This window comes from Muscardinus avellanarius (genome assembly GCF_963383645.1).
Source record: "Muscardinus avellanarius genome assembly, chromosome: 1".
NCBI classification, from domain to species: domain Eukaryota; kingdom Metazoa; phylum Chordata; class Mammalia; order Rodentia; family Gliridae; genus Muscardinus; species Muscardinus avellanarius.
This window is the reverse complement of record NC_137786.1, coordinates 229,456,637-229,481,048: the sequence shown is the minus strand read 5'-3', so window position 1 is coordinate 229,481,048 and position 24,412 is coordinate 229,456,637. Positions and strand designations below refer to the sequence as shown.

Below are 24,412 nucleotides of genomic sequence, written 5' to 3'. Positions count from 1 at the left end.
TCTAAATAAAATTTGCCGAGTTGAGACAAGTAGTCCAGTGCTTCTGTCTGATCCCAGAATGGGCAAAGTCCCGCGGCAAGTAGCTTTGGTATTCCCGGTCCCGAGCCTCAAGCCCCTCCCCTGGCTCCGCCTTGGGGGGGGCATTTAGAGAGTGCTCTCCGCCAATGGGGCGGGCGTTCGGGCCCCTCTGGCTGGCCAATCGGGAGGCCGGAAGGGGCGGGCACTGTGATACGTGGCTCAACGTGCGCGGGGGGAGGGGAAGGCCGGGGTCAAGGAGCAAACCCGGCACAAGATGGCGGCGGTAGCGGCAGTGGCAGCGCGTAGGAGGCGGTGAGGAGCCCGGAATACCGGGGCGCGTCCCTAGACTCCCCCGGAACCCCATTCTGCCCCATTCTGTATGTCTTCCTACTGCCCCTGGCCTGGAGCGTGCCTTTGTCCCTCCGGAGGCGGCCCGAGGCTCCTCCCGCTCTCGGCCGTAGCCCCCGCTCGTCGTCGGGGGCCCTTGCTCCTGGGGCTCTTTGCTCCCGCCGGGCGGGTCAGAAAGGTCGCGCCGTGTGCTCTCGGCCTCGGCCGTTCTCAGCCATCGCTCGCCTCTGGCGGCTCGTGCCGCCGCCGCCTCCTTCCTGCACCGAGCGGGGCAGTCGGGGCAAGTGGGTGGGGGAAGGAGACGCAGCCCGGCTTCGGTTAAACAGCCTGTTGCCCTGCGACCCCTCCCTCGGCTAGGCTGGAAGTGCCGTGGCCCGCAGTTCGGCCTGTACTACCCTTCTCGCCTCCCCGCCTCCGGACCCTGCCCTGTCTTCACGTGGGCACCGGCTCTGGCTAGTTCAGTGTCCACGGCTGCTGGGCACGGCTCGGGCAGGACCCAGTAAATTCACAGTCAGCCCGGATGATGTTACTGAAACACAACACGTAACCGCATGGCTTGGCCCGCGCTCTTGAGTTTGTAATACCAAAAGAAAAGAAAAAAGTTGTAAACACATCAGCGCCACAAAGCGTTTACCGGGACCTAACGGATGTGTTGTGCTGGGTGGTGTTGCACTGCCCTTCCGCAGCGGTGATAAAAGGATGAATCTCGTAAACTCAGCCCTCCGAAACCTACGCTTTAAAAGAACAGGTGCAACTTGCCCTGCAGCTCATTACTGACTCTGGCTTGTGAACACCTCTTGTTTAGGGTGTTCAGAGCATCCCTGAGTTCCTAGGGTTTTCCAACAGGTCATTCTGAATGATCTTTAGAAATTTTACCCCCATTGACAATTCCAAACGTATCTTCTAGACTGCAGATAGGGCTCCATTGAGAACTTAACGCACAGGACTGATTGCTACTTTGGTCAGGCGGGCATGAGGTCGTTGGCCCAGCGCACCAGTTAGAGTCACGCCTCAGGACCTGGGCCGTGTGTGTTGCTGTTGAATTTTCTAGTAGCTTTTCTTCTGCTTGTTTTGCTGGTATTTATTCCTGGTTGGTTGGTTACACCAATTCCCGTTTTCCTTACCTTTCTGATAGGCCTGATTCGGAGTGCTTGCCTTGCAGAATCTCCTGGCACTAGAGAGCTTACTGTGTTCTGTGATCTCCATTCTGTAATTTTCTTTTTTTCCTTTCTTTTCTTTTTATGTGGTGCTGGGGACCAAACCTGGGGCATCCCACATGCTAGACAAGTGCTCTACCACTGATCTACATCCCCAGCCTTCTGGTAATTTTATTTACCTTTAGCTTCAAGCAATATTGAGGCTAATGCTAGATACAATGTATAGTAAGTAGGTTTTGTCTTTAGTTACCCTATTATGCTTTGCAAAATTTTATTGCTTAAACCTGAATGTGGTGGCACATGCTCGTAATTCCAGTGCTTGGGAGGCTGAAGCAGGAGGATCAAAGACTGGAGGACAGCCTCAGCAAGTAGTGAGACTCATAAACCTAGTAAGACCCTGTTTCAAAATCAGAATAAAAGCTGGACGTGGTGGCCCAAGTTTGTAATCCCAGAATTGGGAGACTGAGAGGGGAGGATTGGGTTTGGGGGACAGCTTCAGCTACTTAGCGAGACCCTTTGCAATTCAGTGAGACCCTATTTCAAAATAAAGAATAAAAAAATAGGGGCTGGGGGTGTAGCTCGGAGGTAGAATGCCCCTAGGTTCCATCCCCAGTACCAAAAAGAAAAGAAAATGAATAAAAAGGGCTGGGGGTATAGCTCAAGGTAGAATGTTCCTGGGTTCAATCCCTAGTTCTACCAAAAAATAAATAAAGTACATATTGAGCAAGGCCTGGTGGCACATGCTTGTGATCCCAGTATTTGGGAGGCTAAGACAGGAGGGTCGAGCTGGGCGTTTTGGCACACGCTTGTAATTCCAGTATTTGGGAGGCTGAGATTGGAGGATCGCGGTTTATGGACAGCCTCAGCTACTTAGTGATGCCCTCCGTAACTTAGACCATGTTTCAAAATCTAAAAAATAGGGCAGGGGGTGTAGCTCAGAGGTCAAATGCCTCTGGGTTCCATCCCCAGACACACACACACACACACACACACACACACACACACACACACACACACACAATAAATTAATAAAAAATAGGGCAGGGGGTGTAGCTCGGAGGTAGAATGCCCCTGGGTTCATCCTCAGTACCGCCAATAAAAAAAAAAAAAAAAAAAGACAGGAGGGTCACAGGTTTGAGGACAGCCTCAGCAAGTAGTGAGTTCCTGTTTCAAAATAAAAATATCCCGGAGGTAAAATGCCATTGGGTTCAATCCCAGTACCCCCCTCCCCCGGAAAAAAAAGAAAAAGAAAAAAAAAGGCTGGCTCAGTGGTAGAATACTTGTCTAGTGGATGTGAATCTTTGGGTTTTATTCCCAGCACCACAAAAAATAATAAAAAATGCATATAGCAAGGATTTGGTAATTTTCACTTAATAAGCTGTGCGGTGTTTTTTTAACAGACAAATTTTGAGAGCCCCTGTTTAGGGTTTACTCACAATCGATCAGTGTATCTTTCTAACCAGTCCTTGTGTTTCAGTGATAGCACATTGGGAGGTGGCAGTTTGTGGAAACCTTGGGTGATCACCCTCAGCGAGGCAGGCCCAGTTCATCCTGCTTGTGATTATTGTGTTGTGTTGTGCTTTATGTTGACCCATAGGGCCCAGAGTCAGGCAGAACTCGCTTCAGTGCAGGAGTTGGGGACTGGGCACACATCACCACACCTGCTAGGGAACCCTTCCTTCCCTCCTTTCTTTCTTTCTTTCTTTCTTTCTTTCTTTCTTTCTTTCTTTCTTTCTTTCTTTCTTTCTTTCTCTTTCTTTTGTACTGGGGATTGAACCCAGAGACATTCTATCCCCAAGTTATGCCCCCAACCCAATTATATATCTTGTTTGGAAACTAAGTTGCAGAGGGCATCCTTAAGTTGGTGAGGCTGGCTTCCAATCAGTGATCTTCCTGACTCAGCCTCCCAAGTACTGGGTTTACAGGCATGCGCCACCATGCTCAGCTCACTAAGGAACTTTTTTTTTTTTTTTTTTGCAGTACTGGAGCTAGAACCCAGGGGCATTCTACCTCCAAGGTACACCCTCAGCCTCTATTTTTTCTTCTTTATTTTGAAACAGGGTCTCACTGACTTGCAAAGGGCCTCACTATGTAGCTGAGGCTGTCCGTAAACCATGATCCTCCTATCCTCCTATCTCAGCCTCCCAAATGCTGGGATTACAGATGTGCATCACCACGCCCAGCTGGGCATCAGTTTGTTAAAACGTTCCCTAGCGAAGCTGGGCATGGTGGTGCAAGCTTATAATCCCAGCATTTGGGGGACTGAGACAGGAGGATCATGGTTTGTGGACAGCCTCAGCTACATAGTGAGATTTTCATCAACTTAGGGAGACCCTGTTTCAAAACCAAAAAAATAATAAGGGCTGGGGATGTAGCTCAGAGGTAGAATGCCCCTGGTTTGATCCCCAGTCCCCCCAAAAAAAGAGACACCCAAGCTGGGCATGGTGGCACACACCTATAATGCCAGTATTTGGTAAACTGAGACAGGGGAGTTACAAGTTCTAGCCATACTTGTCAACTTCGCAATAACTTGTTTCAAAACTTTAAAAATATTAAAAGGACTAGAGATGTAGCTTAATGTAGAGAGCCCTGCTTTCAGTTCCCAGTACCTCAAAACAAATTAATGCTGAGGCCCCACTTCATGCCAATTAAATCAGTCTCTGTTGGTGAGACTAGAATGTTGATACATTCAAAACTGCAAAGTTGAAAGCTAGGAATATAAAGCATTTAGCCAGGCCCCTAGGGGGTGCATTAGGGGAATTGTGACCAGCCCCCCAACTGAGGGTACATGTTTGTTTGTTTGTTTGTTTGTTTGTTTGTTTATTTTGGTTCTAGGGGTGGAACCCAGGGGTTTTTCTACCTCCAGGCTATAGTCTCAGACCTATTTTATACTTTATTTGGAAACAGGGTCTCTAAGTTGCTGAGAGCCTCACTAAGTAGCTGAGGCTGGCTTCGAACCTGTGCGATCTTCCTGTCTCAGCCTCCCAAGCACTGGGATTACAGGCGTGAGCCACCACACCCTGCAAGGGTACATGTTTAACTTTTTTTTTTTTTTTTTTTTTTTTTTTGGTACTGAGGGAGGCCTTAGAGGTACACTCCCAGATCCCCCCTTCCCCATTTTTTTTTTTTTTCTTTTTTCCAGTATTGGGGATGGAAACCAGGGGCATTCTACCTCAGAGCTATACTCCCAGGCCTGTTTTTCTTTCTTTCTTTCTTTTTTTTTTTTTTTTTTTTTTTTTTTTTTTTGTGGGTCTGGGAATGGAACCCAGGAGCATCCGACCACTGAGCTACACCCCCTGCCCTACTGCCCTCTTTTTTATTCTTTATTTTGAAACTGGGTCTCAGTAAGTTGCAGAGAGCCTCACTAAGTAGCTGAGGCTGTCTGCAAACTGCAATCCTCCAGTCTCAGCTTCCCGAATGCTGGGATTACAAGCGTGCACCACCATGCCCAGCTCCTATTTTTCATTCTCTATTTTGAAACAGGGTCTCACTGAGTTGCAAAGGGTCTCTCTAAGTAGCTGAGGCTGTCCACGAACTGTGATCTTCCTGTCTCAGCCTCCCAAATGTTGGGATTACAAGTGTGTGCAGGCCTGCCCCGCGCGCTCCCTCTTTTTTGAAGCAGGGGCTTGCTGATTTGTCGAGGGTCTCACTAAGTTGCTGAGCCTGGCCTTGTACCTGCGATCCTCCTGTCTCAGCCCCCTAAGTACTGGCGTTACAGGTGTGTACCGCCGTCCCTGGCCATGCTTAACATTGAACACTTTAGGTCAGCTGATGCCTTGCCAGGAAAGACACCGCTTGCTTTGTTTCTATGATCCATATGCTTAGCACCAGCGTTCCCTCTGGGACTGGATGTTCCTGTTTCTTTCCTCTGAGAGGCTGATGTAACCTGACTCAATAACAGGGCCTCTGAAGGTCAAAGATGCTCTGTCCACTTCCTCCGCCTATTTTGTTTGTTCGTTTTGTGGTATAGGGGATCAAACCCAGGGTCTAGCGAGGGCTGGGCAAGTGCTCACCGAGCTACATCCTCAGCCTTTTGAAGGGACGGTGTGAGAGCCAACTCCTCAGGCCTGGCCCTTCATCCTGTGTCCACCCTGCCTTCTTTCCATATACATATCTGATTTTTTTTCCAGTGCTGGGGATTGCATTTTTTCCTATTTAATGTGACTTCACCTTTCTTTCCTGAGCTGTCTTCCGTGGGCATAATGGGGGCTCCCTGGCACCTGTTTGTTGATCCCTCGTTGTTCTCTTCCTCTGCAGGCCTTGGGCAGGTTTGGCACTGGCATGTTTAGGAGTCTGCCTGGGGATTACCCTTGCTGTGGATAGGAGCAACTTTAAGACCTGTGAAGAGAGTTCTTTTTGCAAGTATGATATTTGTGGGAGAGTGGAATAGAAAGTAGGGTAATGTGGGAGGTGTCTGACAGATGGGGTAGCTTAAGGATACTGCAGGTGATAGAGGCACCGGGGAACATTGGGGTACTGCCCATCTTACTTCCTGAACATTGCACTTGGCAGGCGGCAGCGAAGCATACGGCCAGGCCTCTCTCCATACCGTGCCTTGCTGGACACTCTGCAGCTTGGTCCTGATGGCCTCACAGTCCATCTCATCCACGAGGTCACTAAGGTCAGGCGAGACAAGGAAGGGTTGTGAGGGTGGGGAAATGGCTAAGGTGTAAGGTGGGAAGGGGAAATTTACAGCCAGCATCCTATGCCAGGTAATTTGGTACCTGAAGAAATAGATCTCAGGCAAAAGGCTTAAAGGAAGAGACCCCTCATGAAGAAATGGGTCCAGAAGGCTTTGCATGCTATGGCTCCTCTTCTTTCTCTCGATTCACACCTCTCTCTCCACAGGTATTACTGGTGCTGGAGCTCCAAGGGCTTCAAAAGAATATGACTCGGATCAGGATTGATGAGCTGGAGCCCCGACGGCCCCGATACCGTGTGCCAGATGTTTTGGTGGCTGATCCCCCCACAGCTAGGTAAATTTTTTGTGAGAAGTCTTTTTTTTTTTTTTTTTTTTTTTTTTGTAGTGCTGGGGATCAAACTTGGGGCTTTCTGACTTTCCATAACCCTTTCATTTGTTTGTGTGTGTGTGTGTGTATGTTTACTGGGGATTAAGCCCAGCCCATTTTATTTTATTTGGTGTAGGGGATTGAACCCAGGGATGTTCTACTTCTGAGCTATACCCCTAGCCTTATTTTATTTATTATGTATTTATTTTTTTATGGGACCTCTGGGCTACACCCTATCCCTGTTTATTTTTTGTTTGGAAACCGGGTCTTGCTAGGTTGATGAGTAGTTTCACTACTTCCTGAGGCTGTCCTTGAACCTGTGATCCACCTGTCTCAGCTTCCCAAGTAGTGGAATTACAGATGTGCACCACCATGCCTGGCTTATTTTATTTTTTATCTGGAAATAGGTGCTCACTAAGTTATGTAGAGCTTCACTAAATTGCTGAGGCTGGCCAGTGCTAGTATTACAAACTTGTGCTACTGTGCCTAGAATTTTTTTTTTTTTTTTTTTTTTTTTTTGTGGTACTGGGGCTTTCTACCTCCGGGCTACACTCCCAGCCCTATTTTATATTTTATTTGGAAACAGGGTCTCACTAAGTTTTTGAGAGCCTCACTAAGTAGCTGAGGCTGCCTTCGATCCTGAGCGATCCTCCTGTCTCAGCCTCCCAAGCGCGGGGATTACAAGTGTGCACCACCACGCCCGGCTATTGTTTTTGTTTTTGAAATAAAGTTTCTTTCTTTCTTTCTTTCTTTCTTTCTTTCTTTCTTTCTTTCTTTCTTTCTTTCTTTCTTTCTTTCTTTCTTTCTTTCTTTCTTTCTTTCGTACTGGGGTTCCTGGAAGTCCTTCTACCTCCTGGCTACACTCCCAGACCTATTTTATACTTTAAAAAAAATTTTTGGAAACAGCGCATCTGGCCTCAAACCTGCGCGATCCTCCTGCCTCCGCCTCCCAGGCGCGGGGATTATGACCGTGCACCGCCACGCCCGGCTGAGATGAGGTTTCCTAAGTTGCTTACAGTCTCAGTCTTGCTGAGGCTGTTCTCAACCTGTGAGCCTTCCATCTCAGTTTCCCAAGTATTGGGATCACAGACATCTGCCACCATAGCCGCTCTAAGGACTTAATTTAGAAAATACCATAGTCATGTGGGCGTGGTGGCACAGGCTTATATCTCAGCGCTTGGGAGGCTGAGACAGGAGGATCACACAGGTTCAAAGCCAGCCTTGGCTACTTAGTGAGGCTCTCAGCAACTTAGTGAGACCCTGTTTCCAAATAAAATATAAAATAGGTCTGGGAGTATAGCCTGGAAGTAGAAAAGCCTCTGGGTGGTTCCACCCCCCGTACCACAAAAAAAAAAAGAAAGAAAGAAAGAAAGAAAGAAAGAAAGAAAGAAAGGAAGAAAAGAAAAAATACCATAGCTGTTTGGTAGCGCACGCTTGTAATCCCAGTATCTGGGAGGCTGAGACAGGAGGATCTCGGTTCGAGGACAATTTCAGCTACTACTTACGCCCTCTGAAACTCAGACCCTATTTCAAAATAAAGAAAAAATAGGGTTGGGGGTGTTGTTTAGAGGTAGTATGCCCCTGGGTTCCATCCCCAGTACCACACACACAAAAAAGAAAATACCATAGCTGGGTGTGCTGGCACATGCTTTTAATCTCAGTATTTGGGAGGCTGAGATAGGAGGATCATGCAGGTTCGAAGCCAGCCTCAGCTACTCAGTGAGGCCCTTTGCAACTCAGTGAAACCCTGTTTCAAAATAAAGAATAAAAAAAAAATAGGGCTGGAGGTGTTGCTTGTAGGTAGAATGCCCCTGGGTTCCATCCCCAGTATCTCACACACACACACACACACCAGCTGCTTAGTGAGGCCCTCTGCAACTTAATGAGACTCTGTTTCAAAATAAAGAATAAAAAAGGCTGGGGGTGTAGCTCAGAGGTAGAAGCCCCTGGGTTCCATCCCCAGTACTTGGGGGAAAAAATACTCTATCTTCCACTCTGTAACCCATATAAATTCTCCATCCAACCCGCCATACACTCTTCACTATTTTGTACTACCCCAGGGGTTGTGTACTGAGATTTAGTATTTCCTGGAGAGAATTTTGACTGTTCTTAAGGTTTTATGATATGTGAATGTGTGTATTTGGTTTTAGTTTTGAGCTCTGTGAACTTAGTGTGCCCCCGCCTTGGTACAGGAGGTTGTACCCAGAGGCCTTCTACCTCCAAGCTACATCTCCAACGCCCGGCTAGTGAGACCCTGTTTTTAAATAAAGAATAAAAAATAGGGCTGGAGCCAGGTGTGGTGGCGCATGTTTGTCATCCCCGTGCTTGGGAGGCTGAGACAGGAGAATCGCGTGGGTTTGAAGCCAGCCTCCGCTGGCTTAAGAGACCCTGTTTCCAGCCAGGTGTGGTTGTGCACACCTGTAATCCCCGCGTGTGGGAGGCTGAGCAGGAGGATCGAACAGGTTTGAAGCCAGCCTCAGTTACTTAGTGAGGCTCTCGGCAACTTAGTGAGACCCTGTTTCCAAATAAAATATTTAAAAAATAGGTCTGGGGTCTGGGAGTATAGCCCGGATGTAGAAAGCCCCTGATTTCCACCCCCAGTAACACCAAAAAATTAAAAAAATAAAAATAAAAATAAATCAAAGGACTGAGCCAGGCATGGTGGCACATGCTTGTAATCCCAATCTTGGGAGGCTGAGACAGGAGGATCATGCAGGTTTGAAGCCAGCTGGAGCTGCTTAGTGAGCCTCTCAGGAACTTAGTGAGACCCTGTTTCCAAATAAGATATAAAATAGGTCTGGGAGTGTAGCTCGGAAATAGAAAGCCCCTGGGTTCCATCCCTAGTACAATAAATAAATAAATAAATAAATAGGACTAAAAAATAGGGCTGGGTGTGTGGCTCAGGTAGAATGTCCCTGGATTCCATCTCCACTACCGCAAAAAAAAGTGTATAGCTGGGGGTATAGCTCAAAGGTAGGACACCCTTGGATCTAATCCTCAGGTCTGCAGTAAAATAACCATTATTATTATTATTATTTTTTTTTTTTTTTTTTTTTTTTTTTTTTTTTTTTGGTGGTACTGGTGATGGAACTTGGGGGCTTTCTATCTCCGGGCTACCCTCCCAGACCTATTTCATATTTTATTTGGAAATAGAGTCTCACTAAGCTACTGAGAGCCTAAGTAGGTGAGGCTGGCTTGGAACCTGTGCAATCCTCCTGTCTCAGCCTCTCAAGTACTGGGATTACAAGCATGCGCCACCACGCCCAGCTAACATACAGTTTTAGATCCCAGCCCTGCCCTCTCTTCACAGAAAAACACTTTATTTTAGGATAGTTGTAGATTTATAGGAAAGTTGCAAGAATATTATGGGAACTGGGCATGGGGGCCCAGGCTTGTAATCCCAGTATTTGGGAGGCTGAGACATGAGGATCACAGGTTTGAAGCCAGCTTCAACCACTTAGCGAGAACCTGCTTCCAAATAAGAAATAAAATCAGACTGGGGTTATACTTGAAGGTAGAATGCCTCTGGGTCCAATCCCCAGTACCACAAAAAAATAAAAATAAAGAATAAAAATTAGGCTGAGTGCGTAACTTAGAGGTAGAATGCTCCTGGGTTCAATCCCTAGTCCTGCAAAAGAAAAAGTTTTATGAGAGTTCCTATATACTTTGTGCCCACTTACTGTGGTTTGGCATGCCTAATGAATTGGTAGTGATACAACATTAGCCAAAGTCTGCATTTTGTTTAGGTTTCCTTAGGTTTTTTTGTGTGTGTGGCACTGGAGATTGAATCTAGAAGCATTCTACCTCTCAGCTACACCCTCATTTTTATTTTATTTTTATGTGCAAATAGAGTCTCAGTAGGTTGATAAGAGTCTCACTACTTGCTGAGACTGTCCTTGGACCTATGATCCTCTTGTCTTAGCTTCCCAAATACTGGGAACATAAGCATGTGCCACTGTGCCTAGCTGTGTTTGTTTTTACCTAGTGTCCTATCCATCCAGGATAGGACACCATATGACATTTAGTTGGCATATCTCTTTAGGTTTCTGTAGACTGAGTTACTTTCTCAAACTTTCCTTTTGTGTGTGTGTTTGTGTGTATGTGTATGTGTGTTACTTGGGATTGAACCAAGGGCATTCTACCTCCAAGTTACATACCCAGCCATATTTTATTTTCTATTTGGAAATATGAACTCACTAAGTTGCTGAGATTGGCCAAGAACTGTGATTCTCCTGTCTCAACCTCCCAAGTAGTAGGATTACAAGCCTGTGCCACTATGCCAGCCCATTTTTATTTTTAAAATTTTGAGACATAAATTCTCTACCATAGAGCTATGCCCCCAACCCTATCTTATTTTTTATTTTGAAAAGGGTCTTGCTAAATTGCTGAGACTGAAGCTGGGCGTGGTGGTGCATGCTTATAATTCCAGCATTTGAGAGGCTGAGACAGGAGGATCATGGTTCGCCGATAGCCTCAGCTATTTCATGAGGCCCTTTGCAACTCAGTGAGACTCTGTTTCAAAATAAAGAATAAAAATAGGGCTGGGCATGGTGACACATGCTTGTAATCCCAGAATTTGGGAAGCTGAGACAGGAGGATTGTGATTCTTGGACAGCTTCAGCTACTACTTAGGTAGGCCCTTTGCAACTCAGTGAGACCCTGTTTCAAAATAAAGAATAAAAAATAGGGCTGGGGGGTGAAGCTTGAATGTAGACTGCTCTTGGGTTCCATCCCCAGTACTACAAAAAAAAAAAAAAAAGAATAAAAAAAATAGGTCTGGAGTATAGCTCAGAGCCAGAATGCCCATGGGTTCCATCTTCAGTACCGCAAGAGAAAAATACACTACTGAGGCTGAGCCAGGCGTGGTGTGCACACTTTTAATCCCAGCGCTGAAGCTATTTAAGAATAGAGAAGTTTGTAATCCCAGCATTTGGGAGGCTAATACAGGAGGGTCGCGGTTCATGGACAGCCTCAGCGTGAGACCGTTTATTTATTTATTTATTTATTTATTTATTATTTATTTATTTACTGTGGGTCTGGGGATGGAACTCAGGGGCATTTGATCTCTGAGCTACACCCCCTGCCCTATTTTTTATTCTTTATTTTGAGACAGGGTCTCACTGAGTTGCGGAGGACCTCACTAAGTAGTTGAGGCTGTCCGTGAACCGCGATCCTTCAGTCTCAGCCTCCCGAATGCTGGGATTACAAGCGTGAGCCACCATGCCCGATGAGACCCTGTTTTAAAATAAAGAATAAAAAATTGGGCTGGAGAGCCGGGCGTGGTAGCGCATGCATGCTTGTAATCCTAGCATTTGGGAAGCTGAGACAGGAGGATTGTAGTTCGCAAACAGCTTCAGCTACTACTTAGGTCCTTTGCAACTCAGTGAGACCCTGTTTCAAAATAAAGAATAAAAAATAGGGGTAGGGATGTAACTCAGAGGTAGAATGCTTCTGGGTTTCATCCCCGGTACGACACAAAAAAAATAATTATAATAATTGGGCTGAGGTGTTGCTCGGAAGTAGAATGCCCCTGGGTTCAATCTCCAGCACCACACACACACACACACACACAAAGTAAAAATTAAGGCCAGGTGTATCTCCAGTATTACTAAAAAAAATTTCTTTTGCTGAGGCTGTCTTCAAATCTGCATTCTCCTGTCTCATCCAAGTCCTAGGATTTCAGGCATGTGCCACCATGCCTAGTTCCCATTCCTTTTTTTTTTTTGTACTAGGATGGAACCCAGAAACCTTCTACCTCTGGGTTATACCCCTAGCCCTATTTTTTATTCTTTATTTTGAAACAGGTTCTCATTAAGTTGTGGAAGGTCTCATTAAGTAGCTGAGACTGGCCTTGAAGCACAATCCTCTGGTCTCAACCTCCCAAATGCTGGGATTACACGCATATGCCACCACGCCTGGCTTCTTTATTTTTTTATTTTTTGGTGGTACTGGGGTTCCTGGAAGCCCTTCTACCTCCGGGCTACACTCCCATACCTATTTTTACATTTTTACTTGGAAACAGGGTCTCCTAAGCCAGCTCGCGGCTGGCTTCGAACCTGCGCGATCCTCCTGTCTCCGCCTCCCAAGCGCGGGGATTACAAGCGTGCGCCACCACGCCCGGCCTGACTTCTTTATTTTTTCTTTTTAAACAAGGTTTCACTAAGTTGTATAGGGTCTTGCTGAAGCTGGCCTTTAACCTGCTATCCTATCTTAGTCTCCCAAGCACTTACTATTTTTTTTGGTGTGTGTGTTTCTGGGGATGGAACCCAGGGGCATTCAACCTCTTGAGCTACACCCCCTGCCCTATTTTTTATTCTTTATGTTGAAACCAGGTTTCATTAAGTTGCGGAGGGCCTCACTAAGTAGCTGAGGCTGTCAGCGAACCACGATCCTCTGGTCTCAGCCTCTTGGATGCTGGGATTACAAGCGTGCGCCACCACACCGGGCCTTTTGTGTGTTTGTGTATGGTACTTAGGTTTGAACCCAGGGGCCTCTACCTCAGAGCTATACCCCTAGACCTATTTCTTATTTGGAAACAGAATCTTACTAAGTTACTTAGACCCCTTACTAATTTGCTGAGGCTGGTTTTAAACCTGTAATCCACCTGTCTCAGCCTCCCAAATACTGGGATTATAAATATGCACCACCATGCCTGGATCCAAGTACTTGTTTGTTTTTGCAGTACTGGGAATGGAATCCAGGGGCTGTACCTCAGAGCTACACCCCAGCCCTATTTTTTACCCTTTTTTATTTTTTTGAAACAGTATCATTGAGTTGCTTGAAGGGCCTTGCTAAGTAGCTGAACCTGGATCCTCTGGTCTTGCCTCCTGAGTGCTGGAATTACAAGCGTGTGCCACCATGCCCGGCCTCTCTAAGTTCTATTTTAACTCTTTTTTTTTGTTTTTTTTGGTACTGGGGCTTGAATCTAGGGGCATTCTGCCTTCGAGCTAAACCCCCAGCCCTGTTTTTATTTTTTTATTCCAAAACAGTGTCTCACTAGGTTGATGAGAGTCTCACTACTTGCTGAGGCTGTCCTGGAACCTGCGATCATCCTATCTCAGCCTCCCAAGTACTGGGATTACAGGTGTGTGCCCCCACACCTGGTTTATTGGATCTTATAATCGGTTTGTGTATCCATACACTTTTACCAACTGCCTGTAGCTCTTAGTACTCCCTTCTTCTGAATTGCTGGGACCACTTTTGGCCCTTTGCACTTCTTTATGGCCCTTTTGATTGCTTTCCCAGGCTTTCTGTCTCTGGCCAGGATGACAACAGCGTGGAGCTAACTGTGGCCCAGGGACCATACAAAATCATCCTGACCGCTCGGCCATTCCGCCTTGACTTGCTGGAGGACCGCAGCCTTCTGCTCAGTGTCAATGCCCGAGGACTCATGGAATTTGAGCAGCAGAGGGTCCGGAGGTTCCCGTGAGTGCAGGGCAAGATTGCAGGGCGCCTCCTAGTGTGAAAGAGCCTAGGCACATGGTGGGCTCTCGCCTTGGACTCCTGGGAGGAGACTGGCCAGGAGAGCTGGCTGGGGCTGGGGCAGGGCGGGGTGGGGCGGGAGGATGTCTCAGCGAGGGCAGGACCAGACCTGGGTGGCAGTGTCCTCTATTTCCTGTACAGAGCAGGGGGCAGTCACTGTTGTCCCTGACCTGCACCCTGGGCTCCTCCCGTGGGAAGCCTGCCTGGGTCTGCCTTTCCCTCTTCCCCTTCTCATATCATCGCATTTCCCAAGTTTATTTTCTTCCTTTTTATTTATTTATTTTGGTTTCTTTTTCCCCATCTCTAAAAGTTTGTCGACTGAAACTCACTTTTATGTTTCTGTTTTGTGTTGGTTTTGTGCCTCCTTCTCCGCCTCCCTAATCATCTCCTCCTGCCCCAGTTTCTCGGATAAAGTTAGTCACACGTTCGGTAGCATATGGGATAAGATCAAGAACCTTTTCTCTAGGTAAATCCATGGCCACCGGTACTGTATCTGTTCCCCCCCTTACCCACCCTTCACTCTGGACCTCTGGGATGGTGCCCACACCTTTCATGCCCTGCTCTTCCCCCACCGCTTCTCCACTATGTGCTATTTGTCCCCTGTTCCCTGTTCCCCTAGCTGGGACGCCCCTGGGAGAAGGAAGATGAAGTGTTGGGAGTCCTTAAGGAATGTAGGGTGCTTATTGCTTTGCCAGGGGGTGGAGGTTGCTGCTTATGGCTAGGATTCCTGGCTTGCAGCTGGGAGACACCTTAGGTCCTGGGCAGAACTGCTTGCCAGCTGCCCTTGAAAGCATTCTTTGGCAGAGCCTTTTGAAGTCCCTCTGTATATCTTGAGAGCTTTACTGTGGTTCAGCCCACATGCCCTTTCTAAATCCTGTGTTGGGCTGGGAGGCTGAATTGCATTGAGGGCTCCTGGGACCAGAATCTTGGTGGAGGCAGCACAGCCAGGTCTGGCATTCAGAAGCCAGCCCCTGAACCACCCTGCCCGTCTCTGTCTTCTGGGATGCTGGCAGAGGCTAGGGACTTGGGCCTGTGAATGGGAGACCTGCTGGTGGCATTTACTCCTCATTTCCCTTTTAGTTTTTGCCCCATCCTTTGAAAACTCACCGGGGTTCCTCTCTAAGCTTTAAGATTTAGCCCCCCAATGCTTTCGTTCCTTTGGACCCTTGGCTCTCTATCCCCCACCCCTCCTTCCACTAGCCCCTCGTCCCTGCCCCCTCTGGATTGGAGCAGACAGCTCTCCTACCTTCCAGGCAAGGATCAAAAGTCCCAGCTGAGGGCGATGAGGCCCAGCCCGTGGACACGCCTGAGGACGCTGACAAGGCAAGTTGGAGGGTGACGGGTGGAGGAGAGGGCTGTCCAGGAGGCTGGCAGCAAAAGGCCCACAGGAGACTGGAGCTTAGTCTCATCAGCAGGATGAGATTTAGAAACAAAAGGGGAGGAGAGAGACCTGGTGTATGATTGGGTAGCGCTCTGTTTTCCTCCTTACAGCCAGAGGAGACCCAGGAGAAGGCAGAGAAAGATGAACCAGGAGCCTGGGAGGAGACATTCAAAACTCACTCTGACAGCAAGCCATACGGTGAGGGGCTGGGGGAGCCCTGGGCAGGGCCCAGGGAATCCTTTCCAGGCAGGCGCTCTAGAGCACTGCCTTTGCTTTTCTTCCAGGCCCCACGTCTGTGGGTTTGGACTTCTCTCTGCCAGGCATGGAGCATGTGTACGGGATCCCTGAGCATGCAGACAGCCTTCGGCTGAAGGTCACCGAGTGAGTTCATGGTGACAGAATGTGGGAGGAGGAGCCGGGCGTGGGGGCACATGCTTGTCATCCCAGGACTTGGGAGGTTGAGACAGTAGGATCGTGGTCTGCGGACAGCCTCAGCTACTCAGTGAGGCCCTCCGCAACTTAGTGAGACCCAGTTTCAAAATAAAGAATAAAAAATAGGACCGAGGTTGTAGTTTGTAGGGAGAATGCCCCTGGGTTCAATCCCTGACACCGTACACTCAAAAAATAAAAAATGTGGGAGGAGTAGGAGGCAGTCAGGGCTTTGGGGGACATTCAGACAGGGATGTAGCATTTCATGCATCTGAGTTACCTTTGATGGTCCAAAAATCCTTCGAGAAAGGGCAGAAGAGCCCGGAACCCTGCCCTGCGTCTGTGCGGTGGGCATCGCACATACTTCAGCCTGCAGCCTGTGGTTAGCTCCGGTGTGTGTCTGCCGCCAGGGGTGGAGAGCCGTACCGCCTGTACAACTTGGATGTGTTCCAGTATGAGCTGGACAACCCCATGGCTCTGTATGGCTCCGTGCCTGTGCTCCTGGCACACAACCCTCACCGCGATTTGGGCATCTTCTGGCTCAACGCCGCTGAGACCTGGGTTGACATATCATCCAACACTGCAGGGAAGGTGAGAGCTGGTGGGGGCCTGGACACGGCAGGGAAGCCGTGTGAACACGAGAGGCTGCGGGCCAGCCTGGCTGGGGGTTCCAGCTGAACGGGGCCCTGGGCACTGTTGGCAGCCTTTTGAGTTCCCAGTCACTCCCAGGTGACACATTCACGGGAAGCCATTGCTTTCTGGACTGAGAGGATCCACTTATTACTGGTACATGATATGTTAGGCACTCTCCTAGGTGCTGGGATATGTTCCCACCAAGCTTGGGAAAGTCCCCACTCTGAGGGCGAGAGACAGATGTTCGACAGGGAATGAGGCAAGTTGAGTCGAGGGGCAGTGAGTGCTCACCCTAAACCAGTCACGTGGTGGGGGTGCAGGGGTACTGCTGTGGCCAGTGGTCCAGAAAGCTTCCCTGAGGAGATGGCAAAGACTCAGATTAAAGCGAGGCCTTACGAAGCGACAATGTGAGGACTCCACTGGGAAGATTGCTGCTTCTGCCTGTAGTTGGAAAATGAGAAGGCAGCTGGCTGATCTCCTTCTGGGCTCCTCTGTAGACTCTGTTTGGGAAGATGCTGGACTATCTGCAGGGCTCTGGGGAGACCCCACAGACGGATGTCCGTTGGATGTCAGAGAGTGGCATCATCGATGTCTTCCTGCTGCTTGGGCCCTCAGTCACTGACATCTTCCGGCAGTATGCCAGTCTCACGGGTATGTGATGGCCACTCTGTTGGCCAGCTGCCTCGTTTTCTTGAGGGGATTCTGTCTCTGCTTTTTCAGAAGTCCTGTGTCTCGGCCTGTTTTCTAGCCCTGCCCCCTTTGGCCTCTCCCTCAGTTTCTGGAAAGGGAAATCCCTCTGGCCCCACAGTGGCCAGATCCCCATCGTGACCTCCATCCTTGGTGAACCTGCAGGGACCCAGGCATTGCCTCCGCTCTTCTCCCTCGGCTACCACCAGAGCCGTTGGAACTATCGGGACGAGGCCGATGTGCTGGAGGTGGATCAGGGATTCGATGATCACAACTTGCCCTGTGATGTCATCTGGCTGGACATTGAACATGCCGATGGCAAGCGGTACTTCACTTGGGACCACAGCCGCTTCCCTCAGCCCCGCACCATGCTGGAGCACCTAGCGTCCAAGAGGCGGAAGGTAAGGGGCTGCAGCCATGGCTGGTCTTGTCCGAGTAAGGCTGAAGCAGGGTGCCCTGGGAGCTCTGACCACCTGTGTTCTCGCCTCCAGCTGGTAACCATAGTGGACCCCCACATCAAGGTGGACCCTGAATACCGAGTTCACGATGAGCTGCGGAGACAGGACCTGTACGTGAAAACGCGGGATGGTTCTGACTATGAGGGCTGGTGCTGGCCAGGTAGGCAGGCCCAGAGTGAAGGAGGGGGAAGGGGAGGCCCCGGTTGTAGACTGATGGCTTTTTTGTGCCTTGGGGCAGTCAGCAGCTACCCTTACTCTCTCCCAGGCTCAGCTGGTTACCCTGACTTCACTAATCCCACGATGAGGGCGTGGTGGGCTAACATGTTCAGTTTTGACAATTACGAGGTAGGAAAAGCCACTCTGTGGCCTGTGTCTGTCTTTCCCACCCCGCCTTCCTGAATGGTCTTTCTGCTTAGCACCCTACTTTAGCTGCTGCCTGTAACATGTTGGGGGGCCTTGATCTCAGGAGGACCCTGAGAAACACATCTTTCTAGATTGCTAGGCGCTCTCTCTGACTGTGTTTGTCTTCCTCACTGTCCTTTGTCCACATTTTTTGCCTGTTTTCCCAGGGCTCAGCTCCCAATCTCTATGTCTGGAATGACATGAATGAGCCATCTGTGTTCAATGGTCCTGAGGTCACCATGCTCAAGGATGCTCGGCATTATGGGGGCTGGGAGCACCGGGACGTGCATAACATCTACGGCTTCTATGTGGTAAGGGTCTAAGAGAGGGGAGCTGGTGGAAAGAAGGACGGAGGACCAGGCAACTTGCAACAGATGACAGACGTCTTCGGCTTCTCACGGTCTCCTCTCATCTCCCCACGCAGCACATGGCGACTGCTGATGGACTGATTCAGCGCTCTGGTGGCATAGAACGCCCCTTCGTCCTGAGCAGGGCTTTCTTCGCTGGCTCCCAGCGCTTTGGTAAGACTTGGAGGACAGATGTGTAGCAGAAGCTTGTGAAGGCCAGATCAAAGGGTCCATGGACTGGGCTGGTTCTTGGAGAGCTGTACCCTGCCTCTTCCCCGCTGTGCACTTTGAGGGGAGTCAGAGTGAGGGAGAGGTCCAGTCTTTGTTCAAGTGTTCTTATAGACTGCCATTTTCAGAGGATCCTGGGGGTCCAGAATGGTTGTAGTAGATCAGAGAGATCACATACATAGAAGACTGAGCCCCTTAGCGAGGCGTGGTGGTGCACACCTGTAATCCCAGTACTTTGGAGGCCAAGACAGAAGGATCTCAGTTTCAAGGCTGGTGTGCAATCACTTAGCAAGACCCTGTTTCAGAATAACATCAGCCAAGCCAGGCGTGGAGGCGCACGCTTGTAATCCCAGCACTTGGGAGTCTGAGACAAGAGGATCGCACAGGTTTGAAACCAGCTTCAGCTACTTAGTGAGGCTCTCAGCAACTTAGTGAGATCCTGTTTCCAAATAAAGTATAAAATAGGTCTGGGAGTATAGCCCGGAGGTAGAAAAGCCCCTGGGTTCTACCCCCAGGATCACAAACACACAAAAAATGTTAGCCAGGTGTGGTGGTGCACGCTTATAATCCCAGCATTTGGGAGGCTGTGACAGGAGGATCACAGATTTGTGACCAGCCTCAGCAACTTAGGGAATCCCTCCCAAACACAGACCCTGTTTCAAAATAAAGAATAAAATAGGGCTGAGGGTGTAGCTCAGTGGTAGACTGCCCCTGGACTCAGTCTGTAGTACCACAAAAACAAGGCTGAGCTGCTGTGCTGCTCTGCATAAGTTCCTTTCTTCTTTCCCCCAGGAGCCGTGTGGACAGGGGACAACACTGCAGATTGGGACCATTTGAAGATCTCCATCCCTATGTGTCTCAGCTTGGGGCTGGTGGGACTTTCCTTCTGTGGGGGTAAGAAGGGAGGAAGCTGGGGTTTTGGTTGGTGGAAGAGCGGCAAAGCAGAAGGCACAGCAGCGAGGCGTGAGCCCTGCGTTTGCAGTTTGAGAGTGTTTGGGGGAGCTTCTCAGGCAGCATTTCTCCTCCCTTTTCCAACTTGCTCCTTCCTTCCCACTCCCAGCGGATGTGGGCGGCTTCTTCAAGAACCCAGACCCAGAGCTGCTTGTGCGCTGGTACCAGATGGGTGCCTACCAGCCCTTCTTCCGGGCCCATGCCCACTTGGACACTGGGCGGCGAGAGCCCTGGCTGTTACCGACTCAGTACCTGGATGTAATCCGAGATGCCTTGGGCCAGCGATACTCCTTGCTGCCTTTCTGGTACACCCTCTTTTATCAGGCCCATCGTGAAGGGTTTCCTGTCATGAGGTGAGGCATTCCATCGGGTGTGTGCGGTGTGGGGGTCAGTGGCTGGGGGACAAGGAACTAGGCTGCATCTCTGGGCTTCCTCCTCCACTCACTAGACTCTTCTGAAGGAGGAACTTGAGTTTCAAGATCAAGAGTTAAGGGGTGGTGGTGCACGCTTGTATTCCCAGCATTTGGGAGGCTGAGACAGGAGGATCCGAGTTTGCATCAAGCCTCAGCAACTTAGTGGGGCCCCCCAGAACTTAGATTCTTTATTCAAAATAAAGAATAAAAAATAGGGCTGGGGGTGTAGCTCAAAGGAAGAATGCTCCTGAGTTCCATCCCCAGTACCACAAGTGAAGGGGAGCCGGGCGTGGTGACACACGCTTGTGATCCCAGCATTTGGGAGGCTGAGACCTGGAGGATCATGGTTTGCGGACAGCCTCAGCTATTTAGTGAGGCCTTGTGCAACTCAGTGAGACCCTGTTTCAAAATAATAAAATAGAGGGCTAGAGATATAGCTCAGAGGTAAAATGGCCCTGGGTAGAATGTCCCCCCAAAAAAGGTCATGTATGTTCAGTCTTAAAGCTGTGTGTGGTGGCACATGCTTGTAATCCCAGTACTTGGGAGTCTGAGACAGGAGTATTACATGTTCTGGGACAGCCTCAGCAAGTGGCAAGATTCTTATCAACCTAGTGAGGACCCTGTTTCAAAATAAAAACTAAAACAATAGGTGTAGGGGTATAACTTGGAATTAGAATGCTTCCAGGTTCAGTTACCAATACCATACACACACATGCACACACGCACATGATTCTTTATTTTGAGACCGGGTCTCAGTGAGTTGCAGAGGGCCACACTAAGTAGCTGAGGCTGTCTGTGAACCGTGATCCTCCTGTCTCAGCCTCCCAAATGCTGGGATTACAAGTATGCGTCACCACGCCCGGCCAAACACAAATTCTAAAGTGGAAATTGTGTTCTGGAATTGGGTAGGAATACCCCCCCACACACACACACACACACACAAAGCAGCTGGACATGGTGGCGCATGGGTTCTATCCCCAGACCCGGAAAAAAAAAAAGCAGAGGGAGCGTTGGATAAGGAATCAGAGGGAAAGGTAAGAGTTGAGATTGGAGAGGAAAATACGTTTTCATCCTAGAGGGCCCTGCAGTTTAGGGCCCTGAGCACTGAAATGTCTGAGGAGACTTCCAGAAGGCTGCGGTGTGGAGCAGTTGGCAAGAGAGGGGGTCAGAAGCGAGATGACCACAGAAAGCGGGTTGCGTGGCTGAGGCTGTTCCAAATCCAGAGTGGCCTCTGGCCACAGGGTCCTGGGTCTTTCCCTGTTCCAGTCTCATTTCCGGTTCTTGAGGGCGCTTCTTTGACTTCTGCCTAAATGGCGTGTCTTCCTTTCTTGTTTCGCTTCCTGCCTAGACCCCTGTGGGTGCAGTATCCTCAGGATGTGACCACCTTCAGTATAGACGATCAGTTCATGCTCGGTGAGAAATGGGAGGGCAGTTGGTGGTGCATTGGACCGGGGCGGAGAAGCACTTACTGGACCTGTGTTTGCAGAAGCCCAGGGAGGGAGGAGCGAGTGGCTGGTAGTGCGAAGGGCAGGTGCTTTGTTCTTTCCTGGCCTGGAAATTGATCCCCGCGGTTCCAAGTAGATTGTGTTCTGTTTCAGGGGATTCGCTTCTGGTTCACCCTGTATCAGATGCTGGGGCCCATGGTGTGCAGGTCTATCTGCCTGGCCAAGGAGAGGTGAGTTGTGGAAGGCGTGGTATAGATGGAAGCCAAAAGAAGCAAACCCGACGGAAGCCCCTGTACACTGAGTGAGCCGGGTTCGTGTTCCTATGTCACTCCAGGTGTGGTACGACATTCACAGCTACCAGAAGCATCATGGTCCCCAGACCTTGTACCTGCCTGTAACGTTAAGCACTGTGAGTATGTCTGCCTAGCTGCCAGCTTCCTCTGCCTGTGGGTCTCCAGAGAGGAGCAGTGTGTGCTTTGAGATCCTGTACCTGTGGGTAGAGGCACATGCCTGAATAAGCCCAGTACTTGGGAGGATGAGACAGGAGATCTCAGGTTCAAGGACAGCCTCAGCTACTTGGTTAGACTCTGGGAAACCTAGGAAGACCTTTTCAAAACAAAACATAACCAGGTGTGGTGGTGCTACCTTGTAATCCAAATACTTGGAAGGCTGAGACAGGGTTTGTGTCCAGCCTCAGCTACGTAGCTACTTAGTGAGGCACTCAGCAACATAGTGAATGAAACCTTGTTTATTTAAAAGAATAAAGCTGGGCATGGTGGTGCACGCATGTAATCCCAGTACTTGGGAGGCTGGGACAGAAAGATTGTACAGGTCGAAGCCAGCCTCAGCTACTTAGTGAGGCTCTCAGCAATTTAGTGAGACTCTGTTTCCAAATAAAATATAAAAATAGGTCTGGGGGTATAACCCAGAGCTAGAAAGCCCCTAGGTTCCATCCCCAGTACCACCAAAAAAATAAGTAAAAATAAATAAATAAAATAAAGAATTTGGGAGGCTGAGACAGGATTGTGTAGGTTCGAAGCTAGTTTCAGCTACTTAGACTCTCAGCAACTTAATTAGACCCTGTTTCTAAATAAAATATAAAATAGGGGAGTGTAGCCTGGGTGTAGAAAGTCCCTGGGTTCCATCCCCAGTACCACACACACAAAAAAAAGATAAGCTGGAAGTCGTGGTGTATGCTTGGAAGTCGTGGCGTATGCTTGTAATCCCAGCATTTGGGAGGCTGAGACAGGATTGCTGTTAGCGGACAGCCTTAGCTACTACTTAGACCCCTTGCAACTCGGTGAGACCCTGTTTCAGAATAAAGAATAAAAGCCAGGCGTGGTGGTGCACGCTTGTAATCCCCGTACTTGGGAGGCGGAGACAGGAGGATCGTGCAGGTTTGAAGCCAGCCTTGCTGGCTTAAGAGACCCTGTTTCCAAATAAAAATATAAAAAATAGGTGTTTGGGAGTGTATCCTAGAGGTAGAAGGGTTTCCAGGAACCCCAGTACCACCAAAAAAAAAGAAAAAGAAAAAAAAAAAGGGCTGGGGTGTAGCTTGGAGGTAGAATGCCCCTGAGTTCCATCCCCAGTACCACTAAAAATAAATAAATAAATAAAAAATAGGTTGGGCTGGGCATGGTGGTGCACGCTTGCAATTCGAGTACTTGGGAGGCTGAGACAGGAGTATCACGCAGGTTCAAAGCCAGCTACAGCTACTTAGTGAGGTTCTCAGCAACTTAGACCCTGTTTCCAAATAAAATATAAAAAATAAGTCTGGAAGTAAAGCCTGGAGGTAGAAAAAGCACGAATTTCATCCTTTGTACCAAAAAAAGAAAAAAGGGCTGGTGGTGTAGCTCAGAGGTAGAATGCCCCTCTCACTGTCAATGTCAATCCCCAGTGCTGCAAAAATGGAAAGAAGGAAGGAAAGAAAGAGAGAAAGGCAGGCAGGTAGGCGGGCTTGATTGTAGCTCGGAGGTAGACTGGCCGTGGTCCAGTCCCCTATACTATAAAGGGTCTAAGGAGGGCCTTCACTCGGCACTGCTTTTGTCGTAGATCCCCGTGTTCCAGCGTGGAGGCACGATTGTGCCTCGATGGATGCGTGTGCGGCGCTCGTCAGACTGTATGAAGGATGACCCCATCACTCTTTTTGTAGCACTAAGCCCCCAGGTGAGTGCCCAAGCACACAGCCGAGCCGAACCTTCTGTCTCCTTCCTAGGACCCCGTCCCTCATGCGGCCGTGCCCTTTGCTCACCTGTCCCACTTTCTCCTCAGGGTACGGCCCAAGGAGAGCTCTTTCTGGATGATGGCCACACGTTCAAATACGAGACTCACCACGAATTCTTGCTGCGGCGATTCTCGTTCTCTGGCAACACTCTGGTCTCCAGGTAATGAAGCACCCTCTGGACAGGGAGAGGCCCTGGGCTTGCTCAAGTCCACTGTGCTCCTTTCCCTTTTTCTGGCCTTTCTTGGGCCACCTCCATCCTCTGCTCTCACATTTTCCCCTGATGGCACCTGTTTTGCCACCTCCAGCTCAGCTGAGCCTGAAGCGCACCTTGCGACTCCGATCTGGATTGAGCGGGTGGTGATCATGGGGGCCGGGAAGCCCGCAGCCGTGGTGCTGCGGACAGCAGGTGAGCGGCTGGGGTGGCCCGGGTGGGGGCACAGGCAGGGCTGGCAGGTCGGGGCTGCCTCGCCTGTAGGGAAGTTGCTGACTGGGCCACCTTTTCTTTTTCTTCCTTCAGGATCCCCTGAAAGTACACTGTCCTTCCAGCACGACCCTGAGAGTTCAGTGTTGATACTGCGCAAGCCTGGTGTCAATGTGGCGTCCGACTGGAGTATTCACCTGCGATAACCCAAGGAGTGTGTTCCGGTTTGGGGGAGGGGTGTGGCAGCTGTGAGAGTTGCATTTTCTTCTGCCTTGGAGTTTGACCCTCCAGACCTCACATTTCTTATCCCGAGACCCAGACTGCCAACATCTGGACAGAATGAGAGGGCTGTCGCTGGGCTCCGTTCTCTTGTGGCCTC

The 24,412-nt window shown here is 49.4% G+C and overlaps 1 protein-coding gene across 6 annotated transcripts; it reads left to right on the top strand.

Moving 5' to 3' along the window:
• Nucleotides 1–292: 292 nt before the first annotated feature.
• GANAB (glucosidase II alpha subunit) lies at nt 293–24,239 on the top strand (the record flags this gene model as incomplete). 6 transcript variants are annotated; one of them, XM_080717694.1, is made up of 25 exons in its annotated part: nt 293–330; nt 5,781–5,885; nt 6,036–6,144; nt 6,372–6,499; nt 13,778–13,957; nt 14,415–14,480; nt 15,268–15,337; nt 15,506–15,593; nt 15,680–15,776; nt 16,235–16,415; nt 16,955–17,108; nt 17,310–17,545; nt 17,636–17,762; nt 17,868–17,947; nt 18,172–18,315; nt 18,429–18,525; nt 19,372–19,473; nt 19,640–19,883; nt 21,292–21,356; nt 21,542–21,618; nt 21,723–21,797; nt 23,441–23,554; nt 23,660–23,772; nt 23,918–24,018; nt 24,130–24,239. In XM_080717694.1, the coding sequence occupies 25 exons, from the start codon at nt 293–295 to the stop codon at nt 24,237–24,239; spliced, it is 2,901 nt and encodes a 966-aa protein (XP_080573820.1). The 6 variants fall into 6 exon arrangements, with proteins under 6 accessions (XP_080573820.1, XP_080573821.1, XP_080573822.1 ...); XM_080717695.1 differs by having other exon boundaries at nt 15,268–15,341; nt 15,510–15,593; XM_080717696.1 differs by lacking the exon at nt 14,415–14,480.
• Between the last annotated feature and the right edge of the window lie 173 nt (nt 24,240–24,412).